Raw genomic sequence first — 18,865 nt, forward strand, 5'->3', positions numbered from 1 at the left:
TTGAACAACTTAAACACTGTGCTACTGCACTTTGAGAATCACAATACGAGATGTCAGTTAAGTATGCCACCTGGTCTATCAGCTAGGGTAGTAATACCTTGCCTGACATAGTTAACATTTTTCAAGCTGTGGCTACAGCAGGCCATTAGGGATTTCACTTTCAGAAACAGATTCACAAGCTGACTTATAATTAGAACATCCATTTATGATAGGAAGTAGAGGTTAACATTTTCTTCTTATTTCTGTAAGAAAACTTTTAAAAATTATAATCACTAGTCGTTTTTTTGCACACGAATTCTGGGTGTGATGGGAGTTAATGTATGATATAAGTGATTTGCATCATTGGATTTATATCATCCAGTTCGATGTACCCTTCTCTACCACAACAATGTATTTAACACATAGGCTAGCCAGGGGTGGGCAAACTTTTTGACTCGAGGGCCACAATGGGTTCTTAAACTGGACCGGAGGGCCGGAACAAAAGCATGGATGGAGTGTTTGTGTGAACTAATATAAATTCAAAGTAAACATCATTACATAAAAGGGTACGGTCTTTTTTTTTTTTTTTTTTTTTTAGTTTTATTCATTTCAAACGGGCCGATCCAGCCCGCGGGCTTTAGTTTGCCCACGGCTGGGCTAGACTTATTTCTGCCTATGAATAAGACTATAAGACTGCTGGAGAAATATAGAACACTAGAGACCCATCAGCCTGGCCTTCAGGGATCAGGCCAAAACCAGCCCGGTGCATGGATTAGTCCAGGTTGTGTCCGGCCTGTCTGGCCCAGTCCTGATCAGGGCCAGGAAGGGACCGTGGGAGAACTCCAGGATTTTTCCAGCCCATCTTGCCCAGTCCCCATCGGCCAGACCCTAGCAGCAAGCTAACCTACCAGTCGGAGCATCTGCCCCCTGGTGGTCAGTGTGCGTCACAGTGACTGGTCGAACAGTCAGACACTTTGCATATTAGGCCTTTATTATATAGGATGTCTTATTTCATGATACTCTTTTTAAACTGACTCTATTAAGGGGTGTGTGTGTGTGTGATATGTTCACATGAATGGGTTAAATTTTCCTTTTTTAATCAGAATTCTGTCATGTTTCCCTGATACTTGATGTTGTAGTCATATTGATTACTGATAAGAGTACCTTCTGCAGCCGAAACCGGTTTGGCTCAGTGGATAGAGCGTCGGCTTGCAGACTGAAAGGTCCCAGGTTTGATTCCGGTCAGGGGCATGTACCTGGGTTGCGGGCACATCCCCAGTAGGAGATGTGCAGGAGGCAGCGGATCGATGTTTCTCTCTCATCGATGTTTCTAACTCTCTATCTCTCTCCCTTCCTCTCTGTAAAAAATCAATCAAATATATTAAAAAACAAAAAAAAAGAGTACCTTCTGCAAGAAGCTAATTTCATTTCACTAACCATGGATATTTTTTTATTTCACCCTCAGGGTATGTGTTTGTGGGGTTTGGGGGAAGTCCCTGGCTGAGAGTATGGACTTTTGGAATTAGACTTGAGTTCTGGCCACATAAGTTATTACTTATGTGGGGGTATTTTCTTTTTTGGTGGTGGTTTTTTTTGTTGTTGGTTTATTTTTGAGAAATGGCTTAATCTGTCAGCCTATCTTATGTATAAACTGGAAATTGCATAAGATAGTTTTATATGTAATTATAGATTACCCTAAGAGAGAATAAATGGCTAATGCAATTCAGAATTATTCCTGTACTATATCATTGCTATTTTCTTTACATGTATTTGGGCTGAGTAGGCTTAGTTTACAGTCTCTTTATTTTCTAATTATTCTATTCCCCCACTCCCACATTATATATGATACTCTTAAGTGTGAGCATCCATACATATTATTACATTATCTAAATGATTTACATTATCTAAATGATTGCACAAAAGAATAGTTCTAAACCAGTGTCCCTTTTTATTATACTTAAAAGATTTTGTTGTTAACAATTCTCATTGGTCAATGTCTTAGGAAATTCATAAAAGACTAGAATTTTCTTAGCTTTCAGAACTATTTTCAGTTTCACTTTTTATGAATTTAAATTCTTGAATTAAATTATGAATTTAATTCTTGATATAGGTCTAAGAGCATTCTTCAGTATGGAATGAATACAGATTTGTAAAGAATAGGAATATGAAATTTTTTTTTTTTTTTTTCTCAGTGAATCCTTTTCCGATCACTCAACCTAAAATTTCACCTCACCCAATACTTCCTTTCCTCGATCTCTACATCATGTTTCCCTTCACACTTGTCTTTCCCAGAAGCAAGATCTTAGACAGGGATTTGATGCAGGTGGTTGGTATGTGAGATGATCCCAGGTAGGCCAGTGGGACCTGGGGGAGTGAGACAGGGAAGGGGAGAAAGCGAATGCAGGGTGTGGCGATCAACAGGTTATTGCTGTGGGCAAATGGGCGGAGTCCTGCTGGGGATCTCTGGGAGGCTGTGTGGACATGCCTTGGATACTCCTTGGAGTATATCTGAAGCATAAGGCAGTTGGGGTGTTTATCCACCACTTCTCATCAGCCCGTGGTTGAGAGCTGCTGTAGGGGGTTGGGACTTTTAACTTCCCAGCAGTTCTAGTCTCTGTGCTGGGGCAAGTGCCATCCAGCTGTTAGAGCAAGCCCTATGCGTTGCAGGAGCTCACACTTGGAGGCCTGGGGTTAGGATGCACGGGAATCTGTGAAGGGCACTGATAGGATCTGCTAGAGAACTTGTTAACTCTCTACTAGACAGTATATATATTTTGGTTAATCCTCACCCAAGGATGTTTCTCCATTGATTTTTAGAGAAAGTGGAAGGGAGAGAGACAGAGAGACACATCAATGTGAGAGTGACACATCGATTGGTTGCTTCTTGCACACACCCTGACCAGGGCCAGGGAACCTGCAACTGCTGGGGTCCAATCCCAGCAGGTCCAGGGGTCCCCAAAGGTGTGGACGGAGTCGGCGAAGAAGGAATGACACAAAGACAGCCTTCAGTTGATCAGCAGCCTAGTCAGGACCTATAGCCAGGATCTCCAGCCAAAGTTCTGATCGGAGTTCTGGTTAGGAACTGAAGAGGATCTCAGGAATATGAAATATTACTCAGAAATTAACTTTTTATTTTGGTCTATTTAGGAAAGCGACATGCCAATTCATGAACTTCTCAGCCTTTATGGGTATGATGGTACTAGTCGACTACCTGAAGAAGATGAGGAGGAGGAAGAAGAGGAAGAAGAAGGTGAAGATGATGAAGATGCTGATAATGATGATAACAGTGGCTGTAGTGGAGAAAATAAAGTAAGCTTATACCGAAATTTTTAAGATTATAGTCTTTATTGTTGGAGTTATAATTTTTAAATACGTTCTTTTTTTTTTAATATTTTTTATTGATTTTTTCACAGAGAGGAAGGGAGAGAGATAGAGAGTTAGAAACATCGATGAGGGAGAAACATCGACCAGCTGCCTCCTGCACATCTCCTACTGGGGATGTGCCCGCAACCCAGGTACATGCCCTTGACCGGAATCGAACCTGGGACCTTTCAGTCCGCAGGCCGATGCTCTATCCACTGAGCCAAACTGGTTTCGGCTAAATACGTTCATTTTGACTGCTTATTTTTACCTGCATTTTTTCTGATTTTAAAAGTAATGAATTTAAGTATTGAAAATTACAATACAGGAATATGTAATAAAAATTGTAAGTTCTCTGTAATCTACTCCTGAGGGGTAAGTTTCATCTTTGTTATTCAGATTTCTTTTCAATGCCTATTCTAAATAAATTTGTACCAACTTTTAAAAAGCACTATGTTTTTAAGTAATAATGGCTAGTTGGCAGTTTTGTATTCATTTTTCTTAATTTGTTTTGAAATAATTTTAGATTTACAGAAGAGGTTCTAATGTACAGAGACTTCCTATGTACTCTTCACCCAGAAATTTCCCTTATGTTAATATCTTACATAACCATGGAAGATTTATAAAAAATATGAAGTCAATACTGTTACCACACTATTTAATTAAATTACAGGCAATTCCGATTTCATCAGTTTTTTCATTAATGTCCTTTTCCCTGGTCCAGGATTTGACCCAGCACACTATGCTACAGTTAGTGTATTTATTTTAATCTTCTAGTTGTATTTGAAATATTATGACTTTTTATCTCCAAAAGGTTTTTTGTTGTTGTTATTGTTTTACATCTTAAAACAATTTAATTTATGATTCCACAGGAAGAGAATATAAAGGATTCATCAGGTCAAGAGGATGAAACTCAGTCTTCCAATGATGATCCATCACAATCTGTTGCTTCTCAAGATGCACAGGAAATTATCCGCCCACGCCGATGTAAATATTTTGATACAAGTAAGTGTTACTGGTTGCTATAGTTGAGGTGTAATTTTTACTCTCTAGTATATGGCTTAAAATTCTAGTGTGTGTTTTTTTCACTGCTCTGAATTTATTTACTCTTGATATCACTTAACAGTAATGGAGTTTTGTTCTAGGTTATTAGTGTCACAATGCTGGGCCCTGTTCATGAATATACTACAGTAATTGTTGTGTCACTTACTACTTGGTTTTAAGTGTGTTCCTTTTTTTCCCTTCCTGACCCTTTCTTAAATTTAGTTTGTTTCATGGTCATCTTTTAATTTCTCCTAGTCTTTTCCTCAGTTTTCATTTTCTACTTTCTTTGCCTATTAGCTTTTTAAAAATAGATTGCTAAGCATTGCTTTCCTTAATCAATGCCTCCTAGTTCTGAAGAAGTGGTTGACATTTGAGATAGGAATATATTATACTTAGAAAGAAGTCTCCTAATTTTCCTATAATTATGATCTAGTCAGAGATGACCAATAATACTATCTTGAATATTTGCATACTTCATCTACTGCACAGTGTTTCATTCTAAACAGTAATCTTTAAAGGTCAGCTCTCTGATAAAAAGTCAACTATTAGTGTTATTAGTTTAAATTTTTTATCTAAATTTCTATACTTTAAAAAGAAGAAAAACACTTGAACAATCCCTCATGAAATTCAGTAATGTAATAACTGATTAAACATGGCAACTGCTTTGTATGAATGATTTCTGTTACACATTTAGTTTAGAAGTGAATGTAGTACTGCTAATAATAATTTTACTGAGTTTTGATCTAAGATATGGTCCAGTTGAAAAGTGTACCAATGCAAGAAGGTATTAGTTACTGAAATAATTGTGTTAATTGTTTTGTTGTTAATCCTCACCTGAGGATATTTTTTTACATTGATTTTAGAAAGAGTGGAAGGGAGGGAGAGAGAAAAGAGAGAAACATCTATGTGAGAGAGACACACATTGATCAGTTGCCTCCCACATGTGCCCTGATTGGGGTCCAAGGATCAAACTTGCAACCCAGGTACGTGCCCCTTGATCAGGAATCGGACCTGAGACCCTTTTCAGTGCCATGGACCAAAGCTCTAACCACTGAGAACACTAGCCAGGGCAATAATTATGTTAATTTTAAGTTTGGGGAAATGTAGTACTAACCTCTTAGTAATCAGTGGTTCTCAACCTTCTGGCCCTTTAAATACAGTTCCTCATGTTGTGACCCAACCATAAAATTATTTTCGTTGCTACTTCATAACTGTGATGTTGCTACTGTTATGAATCGTAATGTAAATATCTGATATGCAGGATGGTCTTAGGCGACCCCTGTGAAAGGGTCGTTCGACCACCAGAGGGGTTGCAACCCACAGGTTGAGAACCACTGTCTTAGTTAAACAGAGAGCAGATCTACTGACAGTGGGGTGCTAAGTGACTGCTTAAACCAGGGGTGGGCAAACTTTTTGACTCGAGGGCCACAATGGGTTCTTAAACTGGACCGGAGGGCCGGAACAAAAGCATGGATGGAGTGTTTGTGTGAACTAATATAAATTCAAAGTAAACATCATTACATAAAAGGGTACAGTCTTTTTTTTTTTTTTTTTTTTTTTTTTAGTTTTATTCATTTCAAACAGGCCGGATCCGGCCCGGGCCATAGGTTGCCCACGGCTGGCTTAAACTGTTTAATCTGGTATTTCAGTTGTGATGTTTGCATGAAAGCTATATATATATATTGCCTGTCTTCATAGGAAGAATTAATTTTTATATGGAATGTTATCCTATTGAACTTTGTGTGCCATTTTAGAGTTAAGAAGATGCTGAGAATCTGTTTTCAGATTTCCCACCCCTTTTTATAAATACATTCTTACTCCAAAATGTAAATACACAGCAGCTTGCCTGCTCTGAATAAAACAGTGGGTAGAATGGAGGACATCATACATACTCCCTTCATGTGCTTCCACCCAAAGTGATGCCATAAAGTTTTCAGTGTTTGAGGGAGCACTGTTTGGAAATCACTATTCTGTCCAAATTCTCATTTTGTAAGGAAGAGATTGAGATCATATAATTTACTCTGTCACCAGGCTGTTGATAGAATTAAGTTTAGAAATAGGTTATTTTGATTCTAAATTTTGTTTCTGAAGTTTCTGTAGAAAATCCTTTCATGAGAATACAGTTGTCTAAGATTAGGATTGACCTGAAAGGTGTATGGGCTTTTTTGGTTTTGTTTTGTTTTGTTTTAACTGATGGGGTATTATTTGATTTGAAATATCTTGGTCTAACTCTGGAAATAATTTTGGGCATATTTAAATATTTTGATGGTAGATGTAAGAATAAAGTACAAATATACGCTGTGGACAGGATAAGCAATCATTTTATAGTAGTATTGTCTTACTTATTCTAGACAGCGAAATAGAAGAAGAATCTGAAGAAGATGAAGATTATATTCCATCAGAAGACTGGAAAAAGGTAGTTAGAGCCATATTTTCCAAAAACTTAGATAAATTAATATTTTAAAAGCCCAATGTAATTACTTTTTTATTAAGTAAATATATGTTGATAAAGTTGAGGTAAGCCCTATTCTGACATTTAAATATTGGGTAGATGTTCAGATTTCCCCTAATATATTCAGATGTTTATCTTATTATAAAATAAAATAATGATATAGAAAGAATTGGCCTTTGAACTGGCACTCAAACCATGATTAGAAATCGAAACTTCTGAACTAGTGCTGAATTAGACTTTTGTTGCACTATAGAAAGTATCACATTTATAAATATATATAAATCATGAGGCTTTTTAGTATTCAGTAAATTCTGTTTAAAAATTTGATTATAAATTTCTCTATCCTATATTAATGTTGATATTTACAACTCCAAATATAATGTGTAAAAAGATGGATTTGGGCTTCTCTAAAACTGCATAATTAAATAAGTTGATTTCTAAATGAGTCTAAAGAGAACATATTGACATAGTTTTAAATTATAGAATTGTATAACATTGTTTAATCATACAATTAAATTGAATTAATTTTAAACTATTGCAAAGCTGTTGACTTATGAAAGTATCAAAATGTCATGTGAAATTGTTTAGAGCAAATCATCATTTATATATAAAAAAATAATCACCTGATCTTTCTCTTAAAAACTCCATTGAGGTTTTTTTGTTGTTGTTTTTCCTACATTTGACTTTAAATTTAGTGCGTAAATTTCTTTGAATGCACAAGAGACCAGAACATCAAATTGAGTGGGATTTCTGCACTTGAGTCATGATTGATTATTTAGTTAATACTTTTGGGCTTTCCCTATGTTTTTGTGGGGTTTTGTTTTTGTTTTGTTTGTTTGTTTTTTAGTTTAAAGTTGTCTGGTCTGGGATGCCTGGGGGAAATTAAAAATGAGCTGACCCTCTTGCTGATTAAAAATAAGGAAACATATTTAGAGTTTCTATTAGGAAGAATTAAGTATTCAAATGAACTTGAACTGGGCTACGCAGGATTTGGGGCTTCTGCCAAAATTGATCTGTTACTGGTTTCCAAAAAGATGTTTAGAAGGGAAAGACATCTGTTTGGGTTAGAGTGTTAAAACACATTGTATGCGGGAAACGTATTTATACGTTTTACGTTGACTGGTAGTAAGTAGAGCGCGGGACATGTATTAATACATTTTTTATAGACTAGCGGTAGAATTCGGGTAACGTATAAATACGTAAACTAAAGTTATCGTAATTTTACTGAACATTGCCATTTGCGCCAAAAAATTAGCAAAAATGGCCCGCGCCACGTGCCACCTGTTAGCACACGATAAAAACTACCCGCAAACAATGTATTAAGAGAAGGTTAGCCCAGTACAGTGTGTGTTAATTAATTTGAGTGAATGATGAATGACTGATGGGTCTGAAGACATAACAAGGTTCACAGAAGTTACTATTTGTGTGTCCTATTTGGGGAAATGGTTTTTAATCCAGTTTTTTTTTCTGATTTTTAATACCATGTAGAAATTAAAATGATAAACTGTAGAAATCTTAAGTCATCTTAAACTATCGTTTTTCACCACACATTCAAGTTTATATAAGTTTTCTCCAAAATAAATGAACTGTTATTGTATCTGTGTTCAATATAGTATTTAATTGGATGTTATTATTTTTAATGAAGGGGCAAAAAGCTCAGCGGAGCGAGAACGGGGGAAAGTGAACTCTTCTTTGCTGGAGGGTATTAGTCACTTCCTCAGGAATAGTGTGTAATAATCAGGCCATGGTAAATCCAGACTGTTTTTAGTATGATTTTGTTGGAATGAAAAATGTCTAGATTCAGGACCTTCTCAGGTTTGTAAGATAAAAGGGAGTTTTTATAGAAATGGGTAGAGGAAACAGCTTTGAAATCAAATCTCTTCAAGTTATAGCCCCAGAACTTAATAATAGTGTGTACTTGAGGAAATAAAATTTTTTGAGTTTCATCTCTTCCCATAAAATATTGAAATAACAATTTCTAACATCAGTGAGGTGACAGTAACTGGAGAGCAGAAGTTTTCAAATCCTAGTTTAAAGAAGACCAAGATTTTGTACTTTTCCTCCCTAAGTCTTCATTTTAAAAATGCAGTAAATTTATTCTTAACATTTAGCCACCAGACAAAAGAGTGTGTAATTTTGGACCCTGTGTGTAGTAAAATCTTGTCTGTGATGACCTCCAATGTCTTTCTGAACAGTTTCCCCTAATTTGTGATTTGATGCTATAAAGTCGATTACCAGATTTCCTAAAATAAGTTTTAATTGTGTTTTGGGAGATTACTTTTTCATTTTGTATTGTTTTAATGAAAGTCAGGCACTAACCTCCTTATCCATTTGGTTTGGAGTTTCATCCGTTTGGCCTCTACTGAGCTTTATACAAACCCCTTTTGTTACTTTCTTTATCTTAAAGCTCTGGTTCTCAGACTTAAGGTGTGTCAGAATCACCTGGATACCTTGTTAAAACACTAATTGCTGAGTCTCATTTTCAGAGTTTCTGGTTCAGTAAGTAGGTCTGGAATAGGACCTGAGCATTTGTATATCAGTTTCCCAGGGACCATAGTTTACAGTGTAGATATTCTGAAAATATCTGAATTTGACTTCCAGTTTTTTAGTGTTTGCAATTATCTTACTAATTGAACAGTAAGAATTTTTTTCTCCATATTTTGAAGTAGTTTGTATACATTGTCTGTATTGCATTTCACCCCATTATTATTACTAATATTTTCATCCAATCATATCCAAGCTCCTATCTATTATTAACTCATTCATCCTCACAATACTTCTCTGAGGTAGTTAATTGTTGCATCTGTATTATATGACACAGAAACCAGGAACAGTTTGCCCAAGAAGATGGTAATGCTAGAAAATGGATATAAAGTCTGTTACTAAGATCTTATTAATGTACTTTTTTAAAACTTTTTATTGATTGATTTGAGAGAGATCGATTTGTTATTCCACTTACTGGTGTATTCATTGGTTGATTCCTGTATGCTCCTTGACCAGGATCGAACCCGCAACCCTGGCGCATTGGGACGATGCTCCAACCAACTGATGTACCCAGCCAGGGCCCTTACTAATGTTTTATGTTATTTTTAAAATAGGAGATTATGGTGGGCTCCATGTTTCAAGCAGAGATTCCAGTTGGCGTTTGTAGATACAAAGAAAATGAAAAAGGTGGGTTATTAGTAAAGTTAATAGCTGGATTCATGCTTTTGAAGTGATGAACTGTTGTTTTATAATGGGATAAGAACATGATAGTTTATGTTACCCCATTTAAATATGAAAGAGGTCCTGCATTATTTCTATAAGAAGAAATACATTTTTTGTTTTTCTAGTTTTGTTCACACAAATCTATTGGAAATGGTGAATTCTTATTTTGTTGTTAAGTGACTTAAAACATCCCAACTTTTATTTCTTTTTTTCTTGTTCTTATATTAAATACTCTGAATATACCCTTTCATAGCCTTTATAATTTAGATTTTAAAAGTTATGTCAGTGGAAGCTGTTGGACAGGTCTAAATAAAACTTTGAATAAATAACTATAAAAAGTTTACTTGCTTCTGAAACTTTAAATGATTACTTATTAAAATTTATTACTTTGATATTTGTGTACTTAAAATAATTTGGGAAAACAACTTGTACATTTAAATTTTACATGATTTTTTTCATCATTTTATCTTAAAGTCCTAAGATAAGTCATAAATACTTAAGTTTCTAATAACATAAAATACTTGAGGATTTTTTTTTAAGTCTGCTTTAGATTACATTCACTTTAGGTGAGTTCTATAAAGAATGTTGTGGGTGTATGTGTGTTTTCAATGAGTTCATGTGCAGTGTGACATCACTTGATGCTAGAAATCTTTCTTCATTTCTTTTATTTCAGTTTTCTCCACATTTCAGCTTACATATGCAGATCATTTTGGAGTTGTAGAAGTCTTTTGTTGTTTATTTTCTTTTTAGCATCCCCTCCAGAAATGTACTTTATATTCTGAGGGTGCACGGGCAATCAGGACAAACAGCAGATCAGAGGTAATTAAGGGGACACCACAGGCTGGTAAATTCTAGTGACCATAAAAATGTTTTAGCACACCAGTAACTGCTTTCACTCACTTTCAAGTTAATTCCTGTATCATAAAGGAACTTTAGAAATTTCAGTATGGAGTGACCTAGTTATATGTTGAAGTTCTGTGCATGTGTTTTGTGAATACTTTGTAATTGTATGCAAAAATAAATGATCCATTAGCTTTTGTATTGAACTTTTCTAATTGAATTTGCAGTGCTATGCTTTACCTATCCTATCCTATCCTATCCTATATCATAAAAGGCTAATATGCTAAGCGTCCAACCATTTTTTCAACTGTTCGACCGGTTACTATGATGCACACTGACCACCAGAGGGCAGACGCTCTGACTGGTAGTTTAGCTTGCTGCTGGGGTCTGGCTGATGAGGACTGGACTAGATGGGCCGGACATGCCCTGGAGCCCTCCCATGGTTTCTCCCTGCCCCCAGTCGTGCACTGGTGGGGTCTCTCTGCCTGGTCTGCGCCCTCTCACAAGCTGGGACCCCTCAGGGGATGTCGGAGAGCCGGTTTCAGCCCAGTCTCCTCAGACCAGGTCGAGAGACCCCACCAGTGCACAAATCCGTGCACCGGGCCTCTAGTGTTATATAATGTTTAGTATGTGTTCACCATTGAGTTCTTTCTCTCCAAATAAAGAATTGAAAGTTAGACATTTGTTCCATTTTACTAAATTTCTTTATTAAAGAAACTCTATTACAAATTAATTTAAATTTGACTATGAATGATAGCAGTGCTTATCTTGGAAAATTTTGTATTTGTCAGTGGGAAGGAAAACCATCTCAGTTTTATATCTGGCAAGTTAATATTATGGCTAAAGGTAGTTTAATTATCTTTTAATGTGTTCTTTTTATTTATAACATGCTTTATTGTCATAGATCACAGTGAGTAAATGATCATAATCTCTAATTTTCAGTGTTTAAATTTTGGTTTAATAATTTTAGAAAGCAATTATACTTTTTTTCCCTAGACAAAGCAATGATTTCTGAAGCTTTCTTACTTTGAGAAAGCCTATTAGATTGTGTAAGGATCAGACTAGATTTAGCAAGGTGATACTGCCTTGGAGAGGGTCACTGTGGTACAAGGCCTGTCCTCAAATTTGTCATTACAAGAATTCAAAATTTGTTGTGATATCCAGAATTTGTTTCCATTTACACAGTACCTTATGCATACAAACCAAACAGATGCAAAACTTATGAAAAACACAAATAAAGCTGTCAAGGGGATTGTGCTGGTTAATGCAGTCTTTTCTTACAGATAAAAAAAGTATAAGATATATTTAATGGTTTGGTGAGCACATTCAAAAGGGAAATCATTTGGTTTGAGTGATTTTGATAAAAATTCCATAAAACTAAGATAACCTGATCTCTTTACTGTGGGAATAATTTGACAGATGGATTAGAATTTTTCATTAACATAAACCCTATTTTGAGTATTTGGAGAGATATTGATGATACTTTTCTATGACATCTGATCTCTTTTTACTAGGCTCTCTACACATTATATATTCCTCATCAGTTATCACTCCTAATTCAAACAATTACATAAATACTAGAGGCCCCAGTGCATGAACCAGTGGGGTCCCTCGGCCTGGCCTGCGGGATCGGGCTGAAAGTGGCTCTCCAGCATCCCTTGAGGGGTCCCTTGTGAGAGGGCACAGGCCAGGCTGAGGGACCCCACCAGTGCACAATTGGGGCTGGGGAGGGACACGGAAGGTTGGCCAGCCGGGGAGGGACCACAGGAGAGCTCCAGGGCGTGTCCGGCCTGTCTCGCTCAGTCCCCGATCTGCTGGACCCCAGCAGCAAGCTAGCCTACCAGTCAGAGCGTCTGCCCCCTGGTGGTCAGTGCATGTCATAGCGAGCAGTTGAGTGGCCTTAGCATATCATTAGCTTATTATGCTTTGATTGGTTGAACGGGCGACCAGACATTTAGCATATTAGCCTTTTATTATATAGGAAGATTAGTAGTTACAGTCACATTCAAAGACATTCCTTTGAACCAGTATCTTGGTTATAAAATTTCAACTCCACATTAACATTTTCTTAAATTCATGTAAATTACCATTTATTCTCATCACAATCTTATATAATAAAACCCTAATATGCAAATAGACCAAACACTGTCCTTATAGCTAGAAGACCAGCAAAAATGAGAATTTCCCCATACCCCTTTGCTCCAGCAAAAAGTCTAGAGAGAGCCTCTGTTGACTCAGCTTCAGTCATATACCCAGACAGAAGTAATGACTGTGGCCAGAGAGATGAGTTAGTTATTTAGTTTGCACTGACTCCTTTATCTATTCTTGTAGCTCCCAGGGGTGGTATCAGCCCCTCTCAGAGCATATCTAAAGACGAAAGACATGCTTTTCAAAGTTATGTGTTTTATTGTCACTCTCACTGCAACTTTGTGATAAGACTAGGTAATTTGAATGCTGGTACTGGTAAACATCCTACATTGCACAGGATCGAACCTCCCCTTATCCCACCACTAAGAATTGTCAGGCCAGTGTCAGTAGTACCAAGGTTTAGAATTTAATTGGGAATTTAGATGGGCTACTTAGGAAAAAAGAAGGTCATGGTTCAGACTATTCCCAGTCAAATTTTCATGTTTGCATGACGTGAGTTTTAAAGTAAATGATTGTTAGGAATTATGAAGTAGTGAATAGCAAAGGACCAGGCAAATTGTTTCTAATGAGCATTCAACAAATTGATTCGTAAGTTACTGAAAACTGAACACATGCACTATTAGTTGATAACAATACTATTGAAACAGGCATTTTATTGAAGAAACCTATCTAAAAGTAGAGCGTTCCTATGAAACCTTTTGTATACCAAAATGGAAAGCCAAGAAACAATCACAGTAGTGTGCTTCCCTTTTGACTACCCAACAGCAAGACCAGTGTTACCAAACTCTTTATATACTTTGTTTTTCCTTATACGTATATATACCTCCGATAAAGTTTAATGTATAAATTAGGTACATTAGGAGATTAACAGCAATAATAGTAAAATAGGACTGTAATAAAAACTATGAATATGGTCTCAAAATATCTTACTGTACTGCTTGTGATGAAGTGAGAGGATACAGTGCCTATGTGATGAAGTAGGTAAATTACGCAGAGCTTTTCAAACCATGGTTGATAGTGGATAAATTAAAACCGCGGGAGCAAAAATGCTTATAAGGGGCAACTACTGGTACCATTAATTTATATGGAAAACTTTTTGAGCGTTTCCATACCCCCAAAATAACCTACCAAATAACATAAAACCTAAGATAATATTAACATATAGTAAAAGCAGGAATGATATAGGCTCTCTGTTACCTTAGGATACATCTTGCCAAATGGATGCACAAAATCGAGGTAAATCACAGATAATAGACAGTAAGAAACCATGGCGGCTTGATGCTTAAATGATGGGTGTCGTATCCAAGGCAGAAGTTTGGTGGCGCCACTCAGGCACACTGGCTCTATAAAGGCTCACTACAGAACAAAGCTGAATGCCGTTTCCACTACTTTTGCCTTTTTTCATAGAAGTGAAAATTGTCTCCAGATACCTTTTGATTAGCAAAAAGTTACTAATGTAGATCTTTCATAAAAATAAAGTTATGTAACTGGAAAAGCTCAGCTAGATGTCTTAGAATTCATGTCATTGATCATAGTATTACCTTTCAAGATTGTATCCTTGGCTTCCTAGGACTTCCAGAATGATTCCAGAAGTATCTCCCAGTTTGTGCTGGTTTCATAGGCTTTATGTGGGGGTATCTAACTGGAGAACACTGGGACTCAGGGACCCCCTTCCTCTTCCTGAGTCAGGTTTCCTTGTAAGGCCTTGTCCACCCCATACCCATCACTCCAAAAATATAACTAGTGTATAATCTTCAGCGAACATGGACTGAACAGGGAATAGAAATCAATAGCAGTATATTCAAATTCACATTGTCATGGGAGTTTTATTTACAACTTAGAGTTTCACTAGGATTCTACAGCAGATTTAAAAAGGCATGAGGTTTACAAAGGAAATTTTCTAGAGACTGTCCTTGGAGCTGTATTTTAAATAATATAAACTTTGGGGAAAAGAAAGATAGGATATTTAGACTATGGTGGGTGGAGCAGGTAACGTTCATGAAAACACTTGGCATATTGCTTATAGGAGACGGTTAGCTCTTAATTTCTTTTTCATAGCAAAAAGAACTTTGACACTGTCAGTTCTCCTTTATCTCTTAGAGTCAAAATTTTTCTCCAGCTGGCATTTTTACTGACATTTAAATGATAATGTCTCATTTCTCTCTAAAAACAAACAAACAAAACCAGACTTTCTTCCACTATACCTCCTCTTTAGCTACTGCCTTATTCTTCCTCACAACCAAACTTTCCAAGAGTTTTCTGCTTTATTTCTTCACCATTCATTTACTCCTTGGTTCTCTCCAGTTTGACTTCAGCTTCTATCTCTGCACAGAATGTTCTTGAAACATCTCCCTCTCTCCTTGTTAATAAATCCAGCAAACCTTTTTTCAATGTTCAGTCTGGTCTCAGCATTTAACCAGTTTATCATTCCTTGAAACATTTTCTTCCCCTAGCAGCTGTGCTACCATGGTTTTGATATTTTATCTTGTGACTGTTCCTTCTTAATTTTGTCTGTGTTTTCATCTTCCTGTGTTTTAGAATTCCACAATGCTCTTTTAGGTTCTCCTGCTTTCACTTTTAGTATTTTTATGAGATTCAGGCTTTATTCTTACTATAATGGAAATTTTAATGATGGGACCTAAATGCTTTTTAAAAATGACTTATTTTTATGAAAGTTATTTATATTCATTATATTTTCAAGCATCATAGGAAAATAATTGCCCCAAATCCTACCACCAAGAAATAAGCAGCGTTAGCATTTGGGTGAGCAATTTTTAGATATTCCTTTTCAAAAATATTGAACATCCATTAAATCTTAAAATGTGCCAGAATTGTTTTACAAATTATTTTAAATCCTCATAACCCTATATGGTAGGGTTGCGAAGCCCATTTCACAGGTGAGGCAGAGAGAAGGGAAATAATTTGCCTACGGTCGTAATAGGTAGTAAGTGTTGGTGGTGCTATCCAAACCAAGAGAGCTTGGAATTTGATAAATAAACTTAAGTAAGACAGAACTTGAAAGTGGATAAAGTGGTACTTCTCTGATTAGATTGCTTACTCACCTAGGCTATGAATATTGTCCAAGATTAAAGTTAGGCAAGTAGTAGGACCACAATTTACCTTTCAGTTTTTATCATTTTGGCTCTAAGTATGAGTTATTTGTTTAATGATATGTTTAACAAATTCTCTCAAATTTTGGCAATTAAAAAATCTTATGTTTTATTAATTTAGTATATGAAAATGATGATCAACTCCTGTGGGATCCTGAGTACTTACCGGAAGATAGAGTGATTATATTTCTTAAGGATGCATCTAGAAGAACAGGTGATGAGAAAGGTGTAGAAGCAATTCCTGAAGGATCTCACATAAAAGACAATGAACAGGTACATGAATAAGAAATGTTACCATTTCCCCCAAATAAATTAATCATATACATATTTTAACTGTAGATGCTATCACATTTAGTTATTCTATCCACCAAAATTCCTGTAATGTTATGAACGGAATCTGAGGTTATAATCAGCATAAGATACCTAGTGTTAACACATCATGGGAATGATTTCAGCTCAACAAACAAAAATCTTGGTATTTCAGATTGCCTGTACATATTTTTTATTAGGCTTTACAAAACATTTTTAATTGATTTCAAAGAGAGCAAAGGAGAGAGAGGTAGAAATATCAATGAGAGAGAAAAGTTTCTTTGGATCTCATCAAGTTGGGAATACTGTGCACATCTAGTATAATGTTATTACTTACCAGTGGCTACTGCAAACCTAATGGCAGCATTATTTATTTTTACCTTTTCTTAAAAATATATTTTTATTGACTTTAGAGGGGGAGGGCGAGGGAGAGAGATACAGAAATATCGTCAATCATTGATGAGTTGCCTCCTGCATGCCCCTCTTCGGGGATTGAGCCCCAACCCAGCATGCGCCCTGACCGGGAATTGAACCATGACCTCCTGGTTAATAGGTCGACGCTCAACCACTAAACCACACCCAGCCAGGCTTTTTTTTTTACCTTTTTAAATCAGTGTTTTTCTTTTCTGATGTGTTCAAAATTAGAATAGGAACCCTAAAGGGCCAAAAAAGAAGGAATTTGTGATCTTTATAAAACAGTTTTTTGGCCGAAACCGGTTTGGCTCAGTGGATAGAGCATCGGCCTGCGGACTGAAGGGTCCCAGGTTCGATTCCGGTCAAGGGCATGTACCTGGGTTGTGGGCACATCCCCAGTAGGAGATGTGCAGGAGGCAGCTGATCGGTGTTTCTCTCTCATCGATGTTTCTGACTCTCTATCTCTCTCCCTTCCTCTCTGTAAAAAATCAATAAAATATATTTTAAAAAAACAAACAAAAAAAAAACACAAAAAAAACCACAGCTTTTTGTTTCTAAATTCCTGTGATACTGTGGAAGCCAACTTAAGTTATTTGTTTATCCTATTTTCTAAATATTTAGAGCAGAGGTTCTCAACCTGTAGGCCGCGACCCCTTTGGGGGTCGAACGACCCTTTCACAGGGGCCGCCTAAGACCGTTGGAAAACACATATATAATTACATATTGTTTTTGTGATTAATCACTATGCTTTAATTCTGTTCAATTTGTAACAATGAAAATACATCCTGCATATCAGATATTTACATTACGATTCATAACAGTAGCAAAATTACAGTTATGAAGTAGCAACGAAAATAATTTTATGGTTGGGGGTCACCACAACATGAGGAACTGTATTAAAGGGTCATGGCATTAGGAAGGTTGAGAAACCACTGTTTTAGAGGTAGCTGATTATCAGGATTGGGGTTAACTTTGTTTCTCTGTAGTGTTCATTGGAATTATTTGTCCTCCAGAAAGGATGAAAACAATGGATTTTGGAAAAGCCTTTACTCTCTTAAGAAATTGTAGCGTATATTGAAACCCTTTATTTTTCTAGGCGTTATATGAATTGGTTAAATGCAATTTTGACACAGAAGAAGCATTGAGAAGATTAAGATTTAATGTAAAAGCAGCTAGAGGTAAGCATAAATAAATACTAAATTTGTTTTCATGATGTAGCAGAAATTTAAAACTTGAGCTGAGCTCTTAGGTCTACCTAGCTATATTCTTCTTTTAATAATACTGATCTTTCTGAATTTAGTAAATATTTGTTAAATAACAAATAACTTGTTAAATAACTTGTGTGTAGCAGCAAGGGTTTTACAGGGGTGGGCAAAGTAGATTTACAGTTCCTACAGAAAAAGACATGCCGGTTATGATTATATTATAACAATACAGGAATAAGCTTTCTCGTACTCACAACCATAAGCCTACTTTTTTTTTTCTTTAATCTTTATTATTGAAAGTATTATGTAGGTCCTCCTTTTTTTCCCATTAACCTCTTCCACCCTGCTCTCGTCCCCCTGTAAGCCTACTTTTGCCACCCTTGTACAAGGCATTATGGGAAATGGGATTAAGGTTGTCCCTTCTTTAGAGAAAATAAAGCCATTTAAATAAAACTACGTACTGCTTTTGAATTTCAACACAATTTTATAAACATCTTATTCGATCTTGGTGACAGCCCTATGTTCTAAATTACGTGACGAATGTTACCTTCACTTCAAAATTGATAAGACTGAGGTCTCTGAACAGAAGTAATTTAGCTGAGGCAATCATTATTCATAAATAGTCATAAGTAAAGTCTGGGTTTGGGTTTTTTTGTGTGTGCTTTTTCTCTCAACTCTTTATATATTATATAACAAATGAAAGATTTGTTCAACAAAAATTGGAAGGTCTAAGTACTAAGGACATAACTATAAACAAAGTCCTTGCCCTCACGGTGCTTAGAGATGGTAGGGAAACT

At 36.2% G+C, this 18,865-nt stretch overlaps 1 protein-coding gene across 6 annotated transcripts in view; it reads left to right on the plus strand.

The window, feature by feature from the left end:
- The window catches only part of MIER1 (MIER1 transcriptional regulator), a 61,251-nt gene that overhangs the window by 26,886 nt on the left and 15,500 nt on the right, over positions 1–18,865 (plus strand). For all 6 annotated transcript variants that reach the window (XM_070405336.1, XM_070405335.1, XM_070405337.1 and 3 more), the window contains 6 exons: positions 3,127–3,288; positions 4,212–4,344; positions 6,735–6,799; positions 9,934–10,006; positions 16,262–16,413; positions 17,960–18,041. In XM_070405336.1, the coding sequence (XP_070261437.1) occupies positions 3,127–3,288; positions 4,212–4,344; positions 6,735–6,799; positions 9,934–10,006; positions 16,262–16,413; positions 17,960–18,041 (667 nt within the window). The remainder of the gene's footprint in view (positions 1–3,126; positions 3,289–4,211; positions 4,345–6,734; positions 6,800–9,933; positions 10,007–16,261; positions 16,414–17,959; positions 18,042–18,865) is intronic.

Source organism: Myotis yumanensis, unplaced genomic scaffold (assembly GCF_028538775.1).
Source record: "Myotis yumanensis isolate MYYU_CA2020_CCGP unplaced genomic scaffold, mMyoYum1.0.hap1 SCAF_2, whole genome shotgun sequence".
NCBI lineage: Eukaryota > Metazoa > Chordata > Mammalia > Chiroptera > Vespertilionidae > Myotis > Myotis yumanensis.